Source organism: Amblyomma maculatum, chromosome 10 (genome assembly GCF_055883805.1).
Source record: "Amblyomma maculatum isolate TAMU_Amacu chromosome 10, ASM5588380v1, whole genome shotgun sequence".
In the NCBI taxonomy this organism is placed as follows: Eukaryota; Metazoa; Arthropoda; class Arachnida; order Ixodida; family Ixodidae; genus Amblyomma; species Amblyomma maculatum.
This window is the reverse complement of record NC_139353.1, coordinates 173,542,853-173,564,116: the sequence shown is the minus strand read 5'-3', so window position 1 is coordinate 173,564,116 and position 21,264 is coordinate 173,542,853. Positions and strand designations below refer to the sequence as shown.

At 44.6% G+C, this 21,264-nt stretch overlaps 1 protein-coding gene across 3 annotated transcripts in view; it reads left to right on the top strand.

Annotated features, from left to right (window-relative positions):
* Git (ARF GTPase-activating protein GIT1) overlaps positions 1 to 21,264 on the top strand; it is a 267,395-nt gene that overhangs the window by 177,208 nt on the left and 68,923 nt on the right. For all 3 annotated transcript variants that reach the window (XM_084580679.1, XM_084580677.1, XM_084580678.1), the window contains exon 15: positions 6,755 to 6,813. In XM_084580679.1, coding sequence (XP_084436805.1) covers positions 6,755 to 6,813 — 59 coding nt within the window. The remainder of the gene's footprint in view (positions 1 to 6,754; positions 6,814 to 21,264) is intronic.

Sequence of the window (21,264 nt, the reverse complement as noted above, 5' to 3'; positions counted from 1 at the left end):
GCGTTCGTTGCCTACCCCTTCTCCGGTAACCCTCAACCTTTCTCAGCATCAAAGCTTTCTCCAGTGACTCCTCTCTTCTCATCAGATGAGCAAAGTAGCTAAGCTTTACCTTTAGAATTTGACCCTCCATTGAGCAGTCAGGGTTTATAGTCGACAGTATTGACTGATTTGATCTGGCAGTCCAAGGAACTCTCAAGAATCTCCGCCAACAGCACAATTCAAACGCATCAATTCTTCGGCGGTCACCCTTTTTCACAGTCCAACTCTCGCATCCATACATCACAACTGGAAAGACGATAGCACGAGTTATACGGATCTTGGTTGGAAGTCTGATGTCTCTGCTCTTAACTGGGTGGTCAGTGCTAGCCATGGCTCTCTTTCCCAAAAGCAGGCGTCTCCAAATTTCATAGCTGCAGTCACCTTCCGGGGTAATCTTGGAGCCCAAGAAGAGAAAATCTGTCACGGCTTCCACTTCTTGTCCATTGATGCTCCAGGACTTTATAGGGCAAGACGCCATGATCTTTGTCTTTTTAATGTTCAGTTTAAGCCCAAACTTCTCACTCTCTTCTTGTATGCGCATCAGAAGTCTCTTGAGTTCCACTTCACTTTCTGCCATTAAAGTGGTATCATCCGCATATCTAAGGTTGTTGATGCGTTTCACAGCAATCTTCACTCCAGCTGAAGACTCGTCCAGACCGGCCTTCCTCATGATGTACTTAGCATATAGGTTAAATAGGCAGGGCAACAGTATGCAGCCTTGTCTCGCTCCTTTCTCAATCGGAAACCAATCAGTAAGACCATGCCCAGTTCTGACTGTGGCCTCTTGCCCTTCATACAGGTTCCTGAGGAGACAGATGAGGGGAATTGGAACTCCCATCTCTTGGCGAGCTTGACACAATCTGCTGTGATCTACGCAGTCAAACGCTTTCACATAATCAATAAAGCAGAAGTAGATGGGCTCTGGAACTCTCTTGCTTTTTCCATGATCCAGCGAAGGTTGGCAATCTGGTCTCTAGTTCCTCTTCCTTTGCGAAACCCAGCTTTCACATCCAGAAGCTCCCAATCCACATACTACTGCAGCCTACCTTGGAGGATTTTCAACATCACCTTGCTAGCATGCGAAATAAGCGCGATCGTGCGGTAGTTGGAACAATCTTTAGCAACTCGTTTCTTTGGAATGGGGATGTAAACTGAACTCCTCCAATCCTGTGGCCACTGCAGGGTTGTCCAAATTTGCTTACAGAATGTATACAGAACGTTAACAGCGTCGTCATGGTTGAGGTTTTGAAGCAATTCAGCTGGAATGCCATCAATTCCGCTAGCTTTGTTCTTAGCAAGGCTGGCTAAGGCCCATTCAACTTCACTCTTCAGGATGCCCGGCTCGAGATCAGTGATCACAACCGTCTTATGTTGGGTTTGCACATCCGGGTCCTTCTTGTACAAGTTCTTCTGTGTATTCCTGCCACCTCTTCTTTATCTCTGAGGCTTCAGTGAGGTCCTTGCCTCGTTTGTTCTTTATCACGCCCAGCTTAGCACAGAAGCTTCCTTTGATGTCTTTGATTGTCTAATACAGAGCTCTTCTGTTCCTCAATTGGCTGTTGTCCTCAACTGCTTGGCACTGTGTGTTCAGGAAGGCATTCTTATCTCTCCTTGTGATTTTCTGAAAATCCGCATTGAGAACTTTGTATCTTTCTCTATCCGCCGTAACTTTTGCCATCCTCCTTTCCTCAGCTATTTGCGAAGCCTCTTCAGATAACCAGTTTGCTTTCTTGCATTTCTTTTGCTTTGGAACTACTTTAGTAGCAACTTCTTGTATTATATCACGAACATCAGTTCACATCTCTTCAGGCTCTCTGTCTTCTAGATCTAATTCTTGAAATCGATTCCTCACTTCCACAGCATATTCTAATGGAATTTGATCCAGATCATACCTGAAAGGCCTTCTAGTTTTTTGCATTTTCCTCAATCGAAGCTTAAATTTGGCAACAAGAAGCTGATGATCGGTACCACAATTGGCCCCAGGCCTTGTTTTACTGCTTGTATAGCGCTTCTCCATCTCTGCCGGCAAAGAATATAATCAATCTGATTCCTGTACAGACCGTCCGGTGAAGTCCATGTGTACAGGCGCCTCTCTTGTGCTGTTGAAAATGAGTATTCGCTATGGTCAGGTTATTTTCTTGACAAAACTCTACTAGCCTCTGCCCAGCTTCATTTGCCTCACCGAGACCGAACTTGCCTGTAATTCCGGATATTTCTTCACTCCCCACCTTAGCATTCCAGTCTCCAATGAGAAAAAGAACGTCTGATGAGGGAGTGCGGTCTAAAAGGCATTGCAGGGCAGCATAAAATCTTTCGTCAGCTTCTTCAGCAGTAGTGGTTGGTGCTTAGACTTGAATAACTGTTATGTTGAAGGGGTGACCTTGGATCCGAAGTGTAATCATTCGGTCGTTTTTGGGGTTGTACCCTAGCACTGCTTTGCCCATTCTTCTGTTTACTATGAGAGCGACCCCATTCCTTCTCCTGGATTCGTGCGCACAATAAAAGACATAAGGGTCGCCGGAATTAACTTCTCCCGTTCTTGTCCACTTGAAATCGCTGATACCCAAGATATCAATGTTCAGTCTGTCCATTTCTCCCTTGACGACATCCAGTTTACCTTGTGTCATAGATCTTACATTCCATGTTGCTATGTGATATATATCCTTGCAACATCGGACTTTCCGGTCGCTTCCCGACACATCCACAACTGAGCGTCCTTTTGGCTTTAGCCCTGCCGCTTCATTCATCCCGGAGCTACTAGGAATCGCCCTTTGTTCATTTCCAGTAACATGTGGGGCGCCTTCCAAGTTGGGGGCCCATCTTCCGGCGCCATATCATTAATGCTATTGTGACTGGCCATAGGGTTTTCTTGGCAGGAAATGCTGGAGTGGGTTGCCATTACCTTCTCCAGTGAATCACATTTTGTCAGAACTCTCTGCCGTGACCTGTCTATCTTGGGTGGCCCTACACAGCAGAGCTCATGATTTCATCGAGTTTCACAAGCCTCTTCGCCACGACAAGGCAGTGATCCATGATGGGGCGTGCCTTTTTTAGCTTAGACGTGACAAGGCATTTGAATATTGTCAGGACACCAAACGAGAAGACTGATGTTGCACTTAAGCTCTTTATTGGGCTGAGTTGCGCCCTTGAAAGAATCAACTCGGCAGCATTAACAGCAAATATGCTCGTAGTTCGTCGAATGTTCCAGGTACATATTTTGCAATTTGTTTTGTCAGTAATAAAACCGCTTACAAAATAAGATCAAGTACTGAAGAAGAGTTGCCTTGAAATCGGATGCTTTGTTCCACAATTTGAAACAGGTCAAAGGAAAAGACAGTGTTCAACATTACTTCCCTAAAAGGGTTTTTCAAAGCGAGAATGGTGCCCATTCTATATTAGGCAAATATAAATCTTCTGATGATGTAACAAGGTTACCAGGTTTTACATTTCTGCATGCTCCAGATTGTCTAATGCGTCAATGGTAGAACCAGGAGGCCTATAAATTGCTGCAATAACATGTCTAATATTGGAATGGTACACTGCTCAAAAAATGCACTCTGTATCAGGTACATCAGGCATTAGAAAAATTCGCAAGGGTGATTTAAAAAGACATTTTCTGCTGAAAACCACAGAGGAGTAAACTCACTGTGTCTTTAAGCCAAGTCTCTGTCAAAATGTTTGGGTTGTGCAGTAGCAGAAGAGCCTCCAACTTTGTGGTCTTGTTAAGAACACTCCTAAAATTGGCATTTAATATTTTCAGGGCCTGTGGTCTCTTCGTCCAACGCTAGTTTGTTCTTGATGATTTTGTAAGCTTGAAATGCAACCCTATCCTTTTGACCGAACCAAATAGGATGCTTTCCATGCTTAGTTGATCGAAGATTAGCTTTGCCTTGGCTCCGTCTGCTCTTTCTTCTTTGCAGCTTTTCCACAATTGTTTACGTATTTCTAAACCCGCTTTGAACAGTCCTCAGCTATTGATATTCCGGAGCCTTTGAGCTTATGAAACGATTGTAATATTGACGTATTTTCATGCAAGTCAGGCAGTTTCAAAATACAGGGTGCACCCTGTTTCCTTGATTTTGTCTAGTCTTTAGCATCTTTCGATGCCATTCACCGTTAAATTTAGCTTTTCCAGGAAAACGCCATCGGTTACTTTTTTTTTTTTTTTGCAGTTTCAGGCTACTCCATGCTGTCCTCCTCTATAGACCGTCTTAACGAGAGCGATCAGGAGAGGAGGAAAATACCCTCTAACCTAATTCATTGCGCCGGCTCATTGTTGCCAGTACCGAGTGGGCTGTGCATTCGCACGCTTCATGCATAGCAGAGCGGTCTTGCACCTCGGTATAGTGCCATTTGAGAGACTTACCTTTATTAGCGCCCCTTTTAGTGGTAATGTCTTCGAGACAGGAATGCGTGTTTGTGGACTGCACAAACAATGAAAGAAATCGCAAGATGATTGCCAAAAGCGTATGCGAGGAGAATGCAACAACAGTTCGATTGCGGCTGTGATATGTTTCTGCTTCACCTCCTTTCCAGTCCATCCTGATTTAACTTGCCTATGAACGTTTTGTGTAAGCCAGACTTAGTACCAATGACGGACTCACGAATATCATGCCCATTTTACTTCCTCGCTGTAGTAAACACGCATGCCGGGCAGGCCGTGCCTCCCACAAACCCTCCGTGCCAATGATATGGTGGATCTCTTCCGCCAGTCCCAGAAGAGCGTGCTAAAATGTGTTCTTCACTTAAACAATAAGCCGGCAGCAAAAAAAGAGATATTGCGGATCTCTGATCCGTACCATGTTATTGATAACTGCAATACAAACAAATTTCTCAACACAGCCAGCTGACGCTGGTGCAGCTCATCATATGCACGCTGGCGCTCTGTTGCTAAGGCAGCACCGAAATGTACATCTTTTTTTTACTGATACGATGGGATCGGCAGTTCCACGAGAGATCATTTACTGTAGTGCTGAGCAATTACAAAGCGCCTTAGGATATGCCTTCGATGTGAAACAATTTAGGCCTAGCGACGACTAGGGAGTAGCGCTCGGCGAAAGTTCTACTGTCCGCCACGCCAGCGGGCGGCGCCGCTTACGTAAGCGCTGCTGTATGTGCTGCTAATTTGGCATCTTTGTACATGGTGCAGCTGAAATCGCACATTTTTCGACGTTTTGGTCAGCATTACATCGTGCAAACGATGCTGCTACGACAGGACAGGAATACGATGTTGCTTCGCAGCCGGACATACACCAAGCTGCATAAAAAACGTAGACGGGTGGTACTTTAAACATGTCTTTTATGTGCTGTTCTTGAACTGTGGTTTAACTTGAAAGTATACATTGTTGGAGCAGACAGCTCGATCGTATGCTTTTCGCACTATAGGTCGCCGGCGCACCACAGACACGTACGCATGCATTCGGCAAGCTCGGTACGTGATAGCAGCGGTTAGCAGCATAACCACGGTGAACGCTGCTCATGCTTTCAATGCGAAATGAAAGCAGCGCAACATCGAATATAAATATGCACTGTCTAGAGGAAATGCACGACATGAAATGGGTCTCACTTCACGTTAAATCAATGCGGCGATGACTGGAGATCATTTTTCGTAGTATCTGTATTCCGTGTTCGGTAGCTGACCGTACGGTTCATTCGCTGTGTGTTTGTGTCTACAGTTAGCATCGCGATTATGAAATATAATTGAAAATATATGTATCTTGAAAGATACAGCAGATACATCCTCACAGTTAACTCTGAATAGTTTGGCCTGCGGAGGCGGAGCGCAGTCCGCAGTCGCTCCGGCCGCTATGTTTCCAACAGCTGCTGCCATGCCAAACAGATGGTATACGGTTTGCTGGTGTGCTCAAACAAAGCACAAAATAGCACGAAAGTGTCGGATAGCTTTCACGTGCACCACAAAACAGCACTTTTACCCTGCCGCATCGCAGCATCAACACGCACAGTACAGCCCAAGATGGTGTCTAGAGGAGCCGGAGCGGACTTTCCCTGTTTGGCTCATACGGGGCGCCACCATCAAACTAAATGGCTGCGCCCAGGCATTGAAACTAAAATCGTCTATACAGTAAATCTGGTCGTCCATCTGGTTCCTGACTGAGGCGAACTGCCCTTGAAGTTCTGATATTGTGGTTTCCATATCTTAAACTTCTTGGCTAAAACATTCAGGCCAGATAACTGTCTCTCAGAACCATCAATCCACTCAGTTAGAGAGGAAAGTTTATATTCTATTTTGTTCTGGGAAGCTTGCAAGCCCTCCATAGCTGAATTGATCCTGCTCTGGCCAGCTAGTCATTCCTACAGCATTTCGTGGTCTCTCATGCCAGGATTTGCTTCAATATCGCAACAAGATAACAGATATTTCGATAATACAATAACACAAGACAGAAAGAACTGAACACCCAGTGGGCAAAGCAGCAGCACTAAAAAGCGATAATCACTTTCTTAACAGTGTCCACATTTGGAGCCAACTAACCTGTAGCGCAAAACAAAAAGGATTGATCAGTATTCTGCTCTGTCTGCTGCTGCGATGCTCAAGTTGAGAAAATTGGTTTTCTGGGAAAGAAGTAACTTAACCTCAATTATCACCCCAGAAACATATCTCTTATGGCAGCATGCAACTCATTGAGTTCTAATTTAGAAAAAATTGAGCTTGGGGCTGCTGCTCCAAAGGTGCATTTCTTTTTTAATTTCTTTTCAGAGTCGACACCTGACAGCTGGCCATCCACATGGTGACCAGGAAGGCGATGGGATTTCCAGGTAAACCCAAGGCACTTTTGCTGGGTCAGTTTTTTCTGGCTTTTCACCCTTTGCCGCCTTTCTTGCTTGGTTCCGATATCCCAGTGCAATGGACTTTATCAAAACGTTCAGATGAGTGACACAAAACTTAACAGTTTTATTGAAGTCATTAGAAACTACAAATGGCCTTTTCTTTTTCTGCAAGTGCCCTTGTGTAAGTGGGCTAGTGCACTAGACTGCTGTGCTCGAGGATGTGTCTCAGCCGATGGAGGTGGAAAGCAAGGCGCCCATGTGCGGTGTGATGCCAAATGATGCAATGAAAGAACCCCAGGTGATTGAAATTTCCAGAACTTGCGGCTTGCGCTGCCAAACAGGGAGTTTTTATGGACAACACTGTGCTTGATGATGTCACAGCTGTGTAGGAGCCAATGCCTCCTGAATAACATGCCTGAAGTGCCTTCTCGATTTCAATGGGCTCACCGATTCCTGCGACGCTGCACGAATTGGCTGCTGCAAGGCGCTCAAAGAGTCGCAACGTTTAGCTCGTTGATGTCAGTGAGCGTGTTTTTGGATGTATCTGGATCCAGCAAGTGCTTAAAATGTGTATGCTGGCTGCCACATGGCAATAAAAGATGCCCATCAGTTTCTGTTTCAGATTCTAGAGGCGTGTATTTTGCGCCATTCATTTGTCTACGGCCTAAAACATAACTTAATTTTGAACAGTTTACAAGAAAAGGAATACTCTAGAAACGTCCCATAGTGCAGCGAGTGGCTCAAGTGGTATGAAATTCTGCAGAAAAAGTATAAACAATGCATGGTTGTATCATACTTTTGCCAGTGACTAGAAATAAGCTACTTTGGACAAGCAAAGAGGGAAAATAGGTAGGAGGAAGTCATAATTGTCTGAGTTCTCAAGAATGGCACGCAGTGGATGGAAGCCGGGGACGCCTTGGGGAGCTGCCTGGAGAGTGATCCGCCTGCAGGGTAGACATGGAGCCCTCTGACAAGATGTTTGTGTAGAATGAAGGTGTTCAGGGTCATTCTTCCCATGAGCATTCGCTGAATGGTACTTTATTGAATAGCGTTGACAGATCATGCCTTTTCACGAGAAACACACTTCACGAGGTTCACGTGAGGAGTACATGCATACAGCAAGTACTAACTTCAAGGATTAGCAAAAAAGTGCACAAAAGGATGTGTCTGTAGATGAAATGAAAACGAACAAGGGGATGAATGTTAAAAGGGGCAATCAAAGCATGGACACATGTGCATTTGCGAAAAAAAAAATGGAACATATGTATGGCAGCAGAAATTGAATCTTACTGCAGTTATGGTGAGCAGTCAAACTGTCCACAGGAGCAATTGTTTGGGCTTTTGTACCAAAGCCACACAGCTGTCACATTCGACCTTCTTGGAAACCACACGAGCTTTATAGTCATCAATAAGGCTGATGGCTGCCATTCCGGAGTTGGTAGGAAAGGCAGGCTTATGGCGCATTCGGTTGGGGGTGACGAGAGCAGAGGTGCCGAGCAGTACAGAGCAGTACAGGAGCACGCTGAGCGAGGGTGTAACTGTCCTCCCAAGGCAGCGGTCACAGGCGGTGAAAAAAGTGGAACTGCTGGCTTCATTGCCATTTTCTCAATGTTGGATGGGTAAACATGCTTTCTGGTGAGAAATCTCACGGGCTTCACTGTTAAGCCCTTTTGCATGTTGTACAATTATCTGACATAAACTGGGGAGGTTTTCTTTTCTGTTTCCATTTCCTGTGACAGGCACTGCAAACGCATGTTGTTGATTATGTGGTTTTGGTCAAGAGCCAACATGAGGTGCCTGAACGAGTGAGCAGGATATGGCACTTGTATTTGTGGCTTCCCTTGCGATAATACCTCCATTGCAGTCACGTTGACCTTTTGCTTGTCTGCGACGAGTATGACAGTCTTATACCCAACTTCTGTTTACCGTATGCGGATAGCTTCTGCCAGTATGTCGCCTGTGCATCCCTTGGTGAAGAAATACCCAACTGGAATTTTGAACCTGGCATGAAGCCCGCAGAGCAGGAAACATAACAAAGAATTTGTGACTTCCCCCTTCCTTACACCATCACAACATGATCAGGATCTAGGCTGATATCGATATCCCACAGAAAAGCGCCTATGACTGTTCTGCACACACTTGACTGTGGGCGGCTAAGCACTCGAGTACTCAACCTTCTCTTTACAAGGTTACTGAAGCCAGCTTCGCCTGAGCAGGTCCCCATATATTTATTTAGTGCGGTTCAACTTGGCAGGGCAAAAAGTTGTTTGGTCCTAAGATTCTTGTAACACTTGGTAGAAATGTTGTGCAAAATGATAGTGTTGGACTCACTCCATACTGGTTTCTTTGCCTTGTGGTTAATGACCTGATCTAGTAGTAGTACAGTGCCCTAGAAGGGGCAGTGCAGCGGCCGCCACTCCCCGCGCGACCCTCGCAGCGTCGCCCGTAGCGGCAGCGCTGCTGTCGACCAATCTTCCAAGCGGGCGCAACGGGTGAGCGAAGCACTCTCGTTTCTCGGAGGTGCTCGGATGACTTTGTCGCGTGCAAATGCTTTCCTTCAAAACTACCATTTGTAACCGTTTCAGTCATAGTTATTTGTTATATCAAAAGAATAAATATTGAGTGCTGGGCAATACACAGTTGCTGGGCAATACACACTTCCTTGCTACGTAACCGGCAATGTGGCATATAAGCCTCGAGTCACTCCTCTTGACGTGGTATGGATGCTCCATAGCTTCTCTTGAAGCAGATGAAGGTACCGGCTTGTCAGTGTAGGATTTTACAATGTCCATCACTTTCTGTTTTGCATTTTCATTTTTGTCTTCAATGCCGAGCAGAAAACTGATAGTATCCCCCCCCCCGACATTGCCACCTGTAACACTACGGGCGAGGTCGTAAAATGATAAGCAGTTAACCGGGAGCAGAAACATTGGGTGGGCATTGCAGCCCGATGACATTCTTACTAGGCCGAAAAAATTCTCAATCTTGTCGTGGCTGAGCCGGGATGTCAGCACATAACTAAAGCCAACCATTTTATTCAGGTAGTCAAGCAGCTCAAGTGAACTAATAAGGGTCACCCTTAGCCCCTCTGCAGCGGATGCACTTAGAAACTGCTGCTTATTGGCATGAGCCTCCCATCTATTTAGGAAATCAAGCATTTCTTTTATGACTTCGACGTTAGCAGAGTCTGGCCGAAGGGCTTCTGCGGCATATCTGCCAGTCATAACAGCTATCAAAGACTTCATTCTCATAAAGAATTTCTCTGTAGCTTGAATGTTGCCACACTGCCTATCAAGCTGTGTACCATACAAAAAAAAATGCCTGCAGTGGACAGTGCCCGAATAGCTGAAAGGCATAACTCGCATTTTTTTTTAAGTTGTTGGGAGTTAAGTGAACAGTGATGATACCTGACATCGCCTTCAAAGTTACTGAATCACTGTCCAGTGTGGAAGCTTCTTTTACGAAGTCCAATGAAACTTGTCCCTTGGGAGTATTAAAAGAGGTTGTCAGAAGTTAGTTGTAGATTTTTTCACGAGATGAGGAAAATCTGAAAAGAAGTAAAGAAAGCAGCTGCTGTCAACAGGGTACACAGTTTTGCAAACCACTTCCTGCGACGAAGCATGTGTGTTGAATTTGCGCCACATCGTTCTATTCCATCTGGCTGCATCACAGGTTAGGTAGTTGACAAATAGACCTGCCTTCTCTGCCAAAACTGCTGCCTCCAGCATGATTTTGGCTAAGAGGCCACCCTTAACGTTCTCATGGCTTGCGAATGTTCCAAGCACCTGTGTCCAGCTGCCCACAACTGGCACAAACAAGACAACAAGCCCATGATTGCAGGGAAGTGTTTCTTGGTCCGGAGGCGTGTACTGTGCCAAATATACAAAGCCTTCAACCTTGCCTTCGGTACTCACAGTCAGGTGTTCAGAGAGCTTCACTTTGTCAGTGACGATACCTTCATGCCGATGCATGTTTTCAAGTTGAGCTACTTCTGATTTCAATGCACTCAGCATCTTCTCATTGAAGCCATAGCCGGCCCTGTAGCGAGCAGTGTATTTGCATATCGTTGTTTTGCTTGGAAGTGCAGGGATGTTCTGCTTCCTCATGTACTGGTACAACTTGGGGTTTCTTATTTTAAGCAAAATACACTAAAGCATCCATTCATTGTCATATCGCATTCCACGTGAAGTCTTCCTTTTTGCCTGACGGCAAGCTGCTGTTTTGGAGCTTATCTTTGCTGCTAATGCAGCTGATTCATTTTTCAGTTTTTGAATATCTTCTTGAAGGCTTCCTAGCCTCAACAAAGCCTCTTGTTTTTGCGCGCGCATACTTTCAGCTTTCGCCCGGTACTTCCACGGCTGTTTGGGGATGCTCCCTTACGCTTTTTCAGCCACGACTGCCACGTGACAAGGACCTTTCTGCCGCTGATGCAAGGCGTTCCCTCCTTCTGTGCCCTTCCTAGGCACTTTTTGAGCTGCACTTGGTTGCTAAGAACGAGCTTGATTTAATACGGTTTCTGCATCCCGCATTGTAACCACCTCTGCTACGAGGTTTCCTAGCACAAATGTTCTCAAGTAGAAAACACCATCGCTGTTTACAGTGAAAAACTGCTTTTTCCGCTCATTGCGCAAGATGTAAAACACTCATCTCTCAAAGAGGCGTCACTACCGTGCTGTCGCTCATCATGGGCTCATCCAAGATTGTACTCAGTCGTGGCTTTTTCCTAGGCATGATATCTTCTGCAGGTTTCCTCTTCCTTTCATTTCTTTTAGGAGGCAAGCGCTTGCTTAAATATGAAGCAACGTTAGGTAGAATTGTTGGAACAGCGTTCGGTGTGAGCGTCGGGGTAGTCCCTGACAATGAAATGCTGCTCAAAATGAAACTCACAAACAGCGCCATCCGGTGTGAGTCTCCTGTCGTCTCTGCGAAGGTTACGTTCCCACACGCTTCTTCACTTTGAGTCAGCTGGCGCTTTGAATAACGAGAGTTTGGCCACCTGCTTGTTTCAGGAGTACCCTGTGCTGCAACCAGGGGCAAAGCAGTTTTTCACGCGTTGTAGCGACCAACATTCACAGAAAAAAATGGGAAACAGTCTAGCAAGCTCCAGCAACCACGACGGCCGGTCTTGAGGGAGAAAAGAAGCGACCGTGCAACCACATTCAAGATTGATCGACAGCAGCGCCGCCGCTTTGTTCACCGCCTCTGCTCGTTGCACTGCCTCTTCTAGGGCACTGTAGCCTGGCTTTTGTGTGTCTGTCACTATCTGAAGGATATGGCATTCCTCTTTGAGGCATTCCAGGACCTTTTGGTACACATCAACAGTGCACTTGAGCCTTTCGTGATTTCCAAGCTCGTTTCTCTCAGCAGGAGCTTTCTGTCTCAGTGCCGGACGAAACTAAGAGAGACGCAGTCTGACTGTGTGTTTGCTTTCTCACCTGGTTCACATTGAATTTTTGAGGCCCGGGTTTTAAAAATATCCTATGCAAAATCTACTGCACTATTTGAGCTGAAATAACGTTCACAAAGTATCAAAATATGGTCTACGTTATTTGATAAGTGATTCAACATCGGTACTTGCCTAGATTTTCCGGAATCGACGAAAAACTGCTCTAGGTAGCGTGCACAATTTTCGCAGAAGAGAGTCGAAAAGCTGCTTTGACATGGTGTGCCATCTATCCAGCTGCGAGGCAAGCGTGCCAACGGCCGGGATGGCGCTTGCCTCGCTGCTCGACAGATGGCGCACCATGTCAAAGCAGCTTTTCGACTCCCTTCTGCAAAAATTGTGCACTCTGCCTAGAGCAGTGTTTCATCAGTTCTGGAAAATGTAGGCAAGTACCGATGTTGAATCACTTATCAAATAACGTAGACCATATTTTGCTACTTTGTGAACGTTATTTCAGCTCAAATAGTGCGATAGATTTCGCATAGGATTTTTTTTAAAACCCGGGCCTCAAATATTCAAGACTCTATACAGTACTCACATCTCAGGGCGCAGGTTGAGGGATGTGGACAGTGCCTACTGGCGAATCTTTGTATTTTCTCTTCCTAATGCTGCTGCCATTGCGAGATTTCAGTGGTGCCAGCCTGAATATGACAAGTACTGATTAAAAACTACTTGGCACAACACCCTTTCTCAGCATAAGCAACTTTGTACCTTTTTGAAAGTCACTTGGCTGGAAATGCTGGCTAAAAACTACAGAATAATTTGATGTTTGTGTCTGGCTGCCAGTTTTTTTTTTGAATTACTTTAAGCCATTTTTCCCGGAAGTCTAAGTTGGCAGAAATCTTGTGAAATGAAACACCGGGCTTCTTGCTGCACTGATTGGACGTGCAAAACGGAATGCGAAAGCAACACATTTTGCTCGCTACTCGCTCCAGACAACAAGACAACACAGTGATCAAATCGTCACGAGTTGAATAGTTACCCTGAACACACTGCACAAACACCACCAAAAAGAAACGGCTCACCACAAGGCTTACTTTTTGCTGCAATGGCAATCAAAAGAACTTTCTGTGCCGTCTGCATATCATCTGCTAGAAGATCATCTGACAGTGCGGCCACACGGCAGACAGAAAGACCCCTGATGCTGCAGGCATTTTCTTCAAGAGGCATTGGTCTAGCAAATGGCAGTGACAATGAGTATGGGCATTGCTTATTCGGTCGCCTTTATAGCCTTTTGTTGGCTGCTTATCCTCTGGCATGGAGGTAAACGCCAGTCATAAACAGCCCAGCATACTGCAACACGGTCAGCAGCTTGCTTGCAAGCAGCATCGATCGTGGAATCACTGAATTGTAGTTCAGCTCATGCTTAATACATTCCTTGCAGTAGTGGATGGTAGCTACTGTTGTGTTGTTGGATGCACAAATTATGCAACAGAAAACAGCACAGTGATTTGCCACCCATTGGACAAGAAGCATTGCGACAAACTGGATCCAGCGTCTCTGAACGCATCTGTGCTTAGAACATACCACACGCCAACACAAGGTACATGTGATGGAGAAGTTTGTCTTCGCGAGTATCAGGCGGTGGCAGAAATCAGATGTTCTGCCTATCTTTCTACCCACGACACATGCTAAACCTTAGCCTGCCCGCCTGTGCTGACATGGCGGATTCTTTGCACCACGGTCAGAAAAGTGTGCTAAAATCTTTTGAAATCTTAAATAATACGCTCTTGGATATAGGAGTATCAAGAATTGACCCTTACTGAGGATCGCAGATCTGCAACGAGATCCTGGTATGAGTGATAATTGCGATACAAGCAACGCAGCCCCATAGCAAGTGTGGTGCAGCTCATCCGATCTTGTACTCTAGTTCTGCTGCTAAAGTACATAGCCGAAATTGCATGCTTTTTTCACTGTGAGACAGTTGGGTTCAAAGTGAGGCAATTCCACGAATACACCATTTACTATAGCACTTCTCAATCCCAAAGTGTAGTCTGCTGTGGTTTCCATGTGAAACACTTTAGGCTTAGCAATGGCTGGGGCGCGTATATCTGATCCCAACAAACGGATGCGGCGCGAGGGGGAAAACGAAGATGGAGAGGGAGAAGAGGCCGTCGGCTGGCTGTTACGAGCTGCGGCCGGCACCCCCATTCCCCTGGACACCAAGAGTGCCGCCGCTATCTCAGGCTGGCATACGTCGTGCCCAGTACCCCATCCCCCCACATCATCCACGCTAGCGACCCGTGGGCCTCTGCGCCCGTGTTGTGGTGGCAGTGCGCGATGCGCGTTGTTGCGTGGACGTGTGTGCGCGCTCTTGTGCTATACTTGTGCCGCGAGTCTTCTCCAAAGACCACATGAGGCTAGTCGTCTTGTCTTGCTCCGGATGAACTAAATGCGATTTGGGCATTGATTCAATCGCTGGCGCACGGCCGCTCCACGAAGCCCTTCGTGGCTCAGACGCAGGTTTGGTACATACCGCTTACATGCAAATCAGCCTCAAAATGCGATCTATTTTATGAGGTAACCCAAGCCTTGTATTTCGGCAAGATCCCCACTAAGGTACGACTGTATTACTTACGCCGTCCGGTGAAGAAAAGACCTGCATTTAAAAAAAAGCAAACCGTCCGCAGCTGTGCTTTCTGACCACCTCTACTGCGTGCAGACACGTTCCGCCGTGCATGCAGTGAGAATGATTTCTACATTTCGCAAGGCGACAATGAAATGAAAGTGCGGAGGTCAAAAGCACTTGGCTGCTTTTGGGATGACGTGTTTTGTTCTACTGACAGTAATGTGCGGCTTCTGCGAGCTTTCAAGTGAGTTCTGTTGTTGGAACTCTACAGCTGTGATTGAAGTTTGGTTATGTGTAAAGCACGAAGTTCGTTACTCGTCCGCTTTCATGAATGACATGCACGCCCTTTTTTATTTGATCTTGGAAACCAATTCCAAAATTTGGAGATCGCCCGCATTATCATCAGAGGAAGTGACCTTTACAGTATGAAACATTGTTTTTGTATGCTACTTTTTCGATAAATGACAGCCATGTGGCACTTTTCAGAACAATCTTGTTTGCGTTATGCCCCATCGCCATCTGCTGCCTCTGACTGCACTCGCGAGTTTTGTTTCGTTAATTTGGTTACTAAACAGCTTTTTGTTGCTCTTTTGGCATGGTATAAGGGGTTCAACTTCTAAAAGCAAGTTTCTTTTTTTTTTGCAATGTAAGTGATAAAAGTTTAATGACAATTTGTTGCTACAATATATTAATCCATTTCTCTCCGCCACCAGCCCAAAGTGCCATGTCTGGTGAAGGTATATGTCTAATACAGATCAGTTAAGAGAGACAGAATGCATGAAACAAAGTCAGTGACTTTTCACATAGAGGAATAGAGAAGAAGTAATTCATTTGTAGCCAATGTGCATGAAGCAAAAAAGGTACTATCATTGGCATTTTTTAACCTTTGCAGCATACCTGCGCTCTTGCTGCCCATGCAGCCACTAGTTGCTACTGTTACGATATGGACAAACTGTCCCGATGAACTAGAATTCTGGCAGGATTATCCACAATCACTATAATATTTGGCTTCTGCTGTGCCTTGGTTGTATAGTCCTTCCCCCTAGCAATAGCAACACACTTTCACCACTAGTACATCAAGTGAAAGTTGCTGGTTTGCATCATGCACCTTACAGCAGCAACCTTGTGCCACTCTTAGGATAAATTAAATTTGAAGGGAATAAACACTGCACATGATAAATAAGACACCAGTGGAGTGCACATCAATAGAGTGCCCAGATGTACCATTCACAGTAGCATACTGCACCAGTGAAAACTGTCAAAAAGTGTGAGAAGCTCATAGCCAGCTTTATTATAAGCGGAACGTACTTCAGCTCCATCAATGAGTTGCAAGACGAGAAGCGAAACTTTTCCATAGACGTATCATCAATAGTGGTCTTTAGTTAGAAATGTTGCAGTAAGCTGTTCACTTGGCACAAATGGTCTGAGGCTAAGGTTGATGGAAACTGCCTAGCCGGTGTCATCGTCCAGAATAGCCAGACTTTTTCCATGGCCACAGTGGAAAATGTGAAGTGCTTCTGAGCTTTTCCTTTCCTACTTTTTTTACCCTCCGTCTTTGTTTATACATAACTTATTTTTCATTTTCAACTGTTTCATTGCTTCATTAACATAAACCTGTATTTTTCACAATGAGAAAAAGATCCATGAGCAATTTCATTGCTTTAAAATATGGACCTCTGTTAAGAACTTATTCCTGCTTCATTTCTTCACATGCACCAAGCAAAAACCATTAAGCTCTGGTGTCGTAATTTCTGGATGCATAAACAATACTGCCCTACACTGTCACTATCTGCAAAAAAATCTGTTATTGTGTCCTGTAAAGCTGGAAAAAAGGTACAAAATTCTTGTGATGCTCAAGTTGGCAGACAATCTCTGCATATTGTCGATTTCAGTCGTACTCCATGTCTGTCATCTTAAAGTAGAAGGGTATGAAAAGTGAACCAGATATGATTAACACAGCCTTTTTGATATATTTTGTTCTCAGTGACTTATGAATACACAGCTTTCCAATTATATTTTCTGTCACATATGGCCCCTATAGCCAACATGATTAAAAGAATGTCAATTTGGGCTAAATAGTGCATACTGTTCGAGACTGAAAATAATAGTGCTAAAAAGTGACACAAGAGAGAATGACGCAGGACGAGCGCTAAATTCATCTGACCTTTATTCACTGCCAAGGCAGCAAATATATAGAAATTTTAAGGCATGCGCATGAACAACAACACGACGCATTAAACAAACCGTTCAAGATATATGTCATCTCGGTCTTGAAAAGGTGAACCGATGTACCACTCACACGCTTTCCCTCTCTTTCTTATGTGAAATGCCTCCAAGACCTCGCGTGCCTTCAAATCTCTACTTCTGCCCAGAATCTTTATCTCATGAAGCCGTGGTTCACATATCTTTCAGTGCACGCATATTTTTTCCCCCGGCGCATGTTTTGCTGCTCGGTTGCACACGAAGCAATTTGCACAATGCTGTGAAAGATGTGCACCTCCTGGTTCTTTTTGTGATAGTGCATGTTCAGCTGCACGGTCATTCACACGGCGCCTCGATTGGCCCACATAGGCTTTTCCGCAGGCCAGTGGTGTCTCATATACTACTCCTATGCAGCTCTATGGCACGTACTGCTTGCCATGTTTTTTGCTGCAAGCGCCCTCCTTTTCATTGCTCGCAATGCGCACGCATAATTGGCGCAAGCTTTCGTGGAACCTTTTTCACATTGTGCGGAACCCTGTGAACATAGGGTACCACTTCTGGTTTCACGCTTGGCTTTCTTGTCTCGCACGACTTTTTGAACATTACACGTTTGGTTTTCCTTAGGAAGGCTTCAGCATCACCAGTGATTACCGAGCTTGGGAACCCCGCCATAGCAAATCAATCCACTTGCTTTTCAAAGCTCGCCTGCATAGTAGGTATGTTCACACGACTTCACAAGAGCAGACCCAAGGCAGAGGTTAGCAATAGCGCAATTCACAGTCTTTGAATGAGCCGAGGAATAAGGCAGCAGCTCCTTCCGTGCTCGAGGCGAGTATTGCCAACACACATGATGCTCGCCCAAGGTAATACTTAAATCTATACTTAAACTGAAAACATCCTCGCAAAGGGAGTTCACGGGTAAAACACAATCTCTGCCCCTCTTCTTGAAAGTTGGCTAAAACTGGGCTTACAGCATCTGTGTAGGTCGAATCTTTCTGTTCTTTAATAACTATTAGAAAATCATCAACATACCTGAAAATGTTTAGTACTTCCTTCTCAGTCAAATTGAGTTCTAGGGTGCGGTCATTAAAGGCTAAAAAAAATGTTAGCACAGGGGCTACGCAGGATCTGATGCAAATCCTTTGTCTTTGTCGGTAAAAGCGGTTATCAAAAGATACAAACGTCACACTGAGATGAAATTATAGCAGCTTCATAAAATTACTAATTGACACACCTGAGGAGTTCTGAAATCAACTGTGCCGCTACTCTCTATGGCATCCCTTACAGAAGTGAACAAGGAAGGCATCATGGGGCACAGAATAAAACAAGTTCTCGACATCGACTGAAAACACATATCCAATGGATGGATTCCCCTCGAGAAACTTAACATCTTTTGAACTTTTTGTATCAAATGGATAATGAACATTAAGAAAAGTGAGCTGCTTCTGCAGTATTTGCTGAGAACATGCTGCCAAGTACCATTCTCACAGACTACTGTTCTAAAGAGAACCGAAGGTAAGAATGGTACTTGCCATGTTGCTGGAGAGTCTGGGGCTTTTTGGCATGTTTCTGATGGGTTTAGTCATGGCTGCAATCATCCTTTCATGAACAGAACACCTGCCCTGTTGGCCAGGCGCCTTATAATCTGTGGCATGCAAGTATCAGCACAGTTGCTTCTATTCACAGTTCCATTAAGGAGGCTATGACAGCTCATGTGAGTTAGGTCTTGACAAATGCACACTTGATGTTTGATGCAGGATTCATCATGCACTGCAAAGTTATCCTGAGTATATATGATATTCTCAAAGATCCAAACTGTATGAGTCTGCACAGCATCACCTTTTATTTTAATCAGCCAGGGTGCCGACAACCGAGTTTTAACCTTTACTGATCTGGACTTGTACTCCAGTCTTGCAGACTTTAAGAGTGATGGTGAAGGTAAGGAAAGTCTTGGGCTCCAAAGTAGTACACAAACCAAATTATCAAAGCAATCAAATTACATAATTGAAAAACCTCGCCACAAGACATGGTAAAAACAGAAGATCATGACTGCTGTTTCTTTTTTGTTGACAATGCAAATTCGGTTCTCATAAACTAAGAACCTAGTAGGGTGATAGAAATTTTGTACTTTATAAAAGCAGTACTCATAGCCATATCATAGGACATACCCTCTTCCACTTTGTGCTAACCACCTGAACTTTTTAATATGATGCGTTATCCAATCAATTTATGTCCTATGAGACCTGCAGAAAGGGGAAATTTTTTGTCTGCAATGCACATACAAAGCCAATGTGAAAGCAATACTTTTGCAGAATGTGCACATTTCTTGCAGCTTTCCGAACACAATGGAAAACATAGGTCTAAGTTATTCAGTTCCACTATAGTTTTATTATAAACACTAGAAAATTTTTGTCAATTTTATTGTATGGTGAAGGAACAGTGCAAGGGACGGGACACAGTGACACGAGGAAGCGCAAACACTCGTACACCTCGTGTCACTGTGTCCCATGCCTTGCGCTGTTCTTTCATCATGCAAAACCAACTAGCCCGCCAATTCGCTCTTATAGATTTTATTGTGTTGCTCACTGAAAATTTCGCAATGCAATTATTGTTAATCTGAGAAATGAAAGACTAAAATTAGAACAAAAGACAATCACATGCCTTTGAAGGGATCTGAACTAGGAATGCTAAATATCCAGAAATTTTGTATGGCTTAAGAAATTTTTTTTCCCCAAGTTCTTCTAACAAATTAAACATTTTGGAAAAAACATGACAAGAACAGCATGGAATTATTTGCTAAAAAGCATGACTTCTAATGAGAAATTAGACACTCATTAGAAGCACCTACAAGGCCTACCCAGAAACACTGCAACCAAAAAAATTCTCTCACTTGGGATACACAACAATGTAGAGGAGCTGATTGCAGCTACAAAGACTAACAAACTCTAAAGCAGGCAGACAAATTCTCAACCGCATGGGAATTCATGCCGAACCACTAGCCAACCACCAGGACCACTACCAAGAGGAGCTGGCGACAAAATTATCTCCAAACCTGTGCCCAAAAACATGCATCCCTCCTTCCATGAAGGCAGGAGGAAAGCTAGAGCTAGGGCCCTAAACAGAAAATACCGAAATCACGATGGGGTGGTGTATACCGACGCTTTGGATTACTATATGGCTGACGGTGCCGTTGCTATCTTTGTAATTAAGCAGTACAGTAAGTAAATGCGTATCAGCCGCTTCGGTCAAAGTCCGCTACTCGGACCAGGAGGAAGAAGGCGCAATCGCTTGAGCCATCGCTACAGCAGATGCGGACATAATTGTTACTTATTCAAAAACTGCTATACGTAACTTCTCGCGTAGCAGAATATCAAATACTGCCAGAAACAACCTCACGGATATCAGACTCGACAGAGAGATAGAACTCGTATGGACGCCTGCCCACTCGGGGTACCGAGGCAATGAGGCTGCTCATCAACACGCTCGAGGTTTTGTCGGCCGAGCGGTGAGACCTAATGCCGAGGAACTTGAAATGGAAGGATTGCTCACATACAGCGACCTACAGCGACATACCCCTGCCAGCATTTTAGTTCATCGGGACAGTTTGCCCATATGATAACAGTAGCAACTAGTGCAGCTCCCTCATGACTGCATGGGCAGCAAGAGCGCAAGTATGCTGCAAGGGAATACACTGTCAAGGTTAAAACATGCCAAAGTTAATACCTTTCTTGCTTCTTGCACACTGACTACAAATGAATTACATCTCCTCTATGTGAAAACAGTAATAGACTTTGTTTCATGCATTTTGCCTCGCTTAACTGATCAGTATTAGACACATACCTTCACCAGACATTGCACTTCGGGCTGGTAGCAGAAATAAATGGATTAATATATTGTACCAATAAATTATTAAACTTTTACCACTTTGTTCGCAAGAAAAAAAAAACATTTTTGCAAATGTGTGTAACATGGAAGGCTGATTTTGTTAATGCCCACATCACATTGACACAGATAAAGTAACATAGTGTGTACCAGTGAAAAAAGTGATTTCTAGTCTGTGTTTGTGCTAGGCTTTGTTTCTGCTGCTGTCTGCAATCAACAAACTACATTTCTAAGGATTGCATTTGCAAAAGAAAATGGTACTCATATTAAGACATGCTAGGCCGAGGACCTGGGTTCAGTTCCAGCCATAGTGGTCGTTACATATCAATGAAGGTGAAATGCA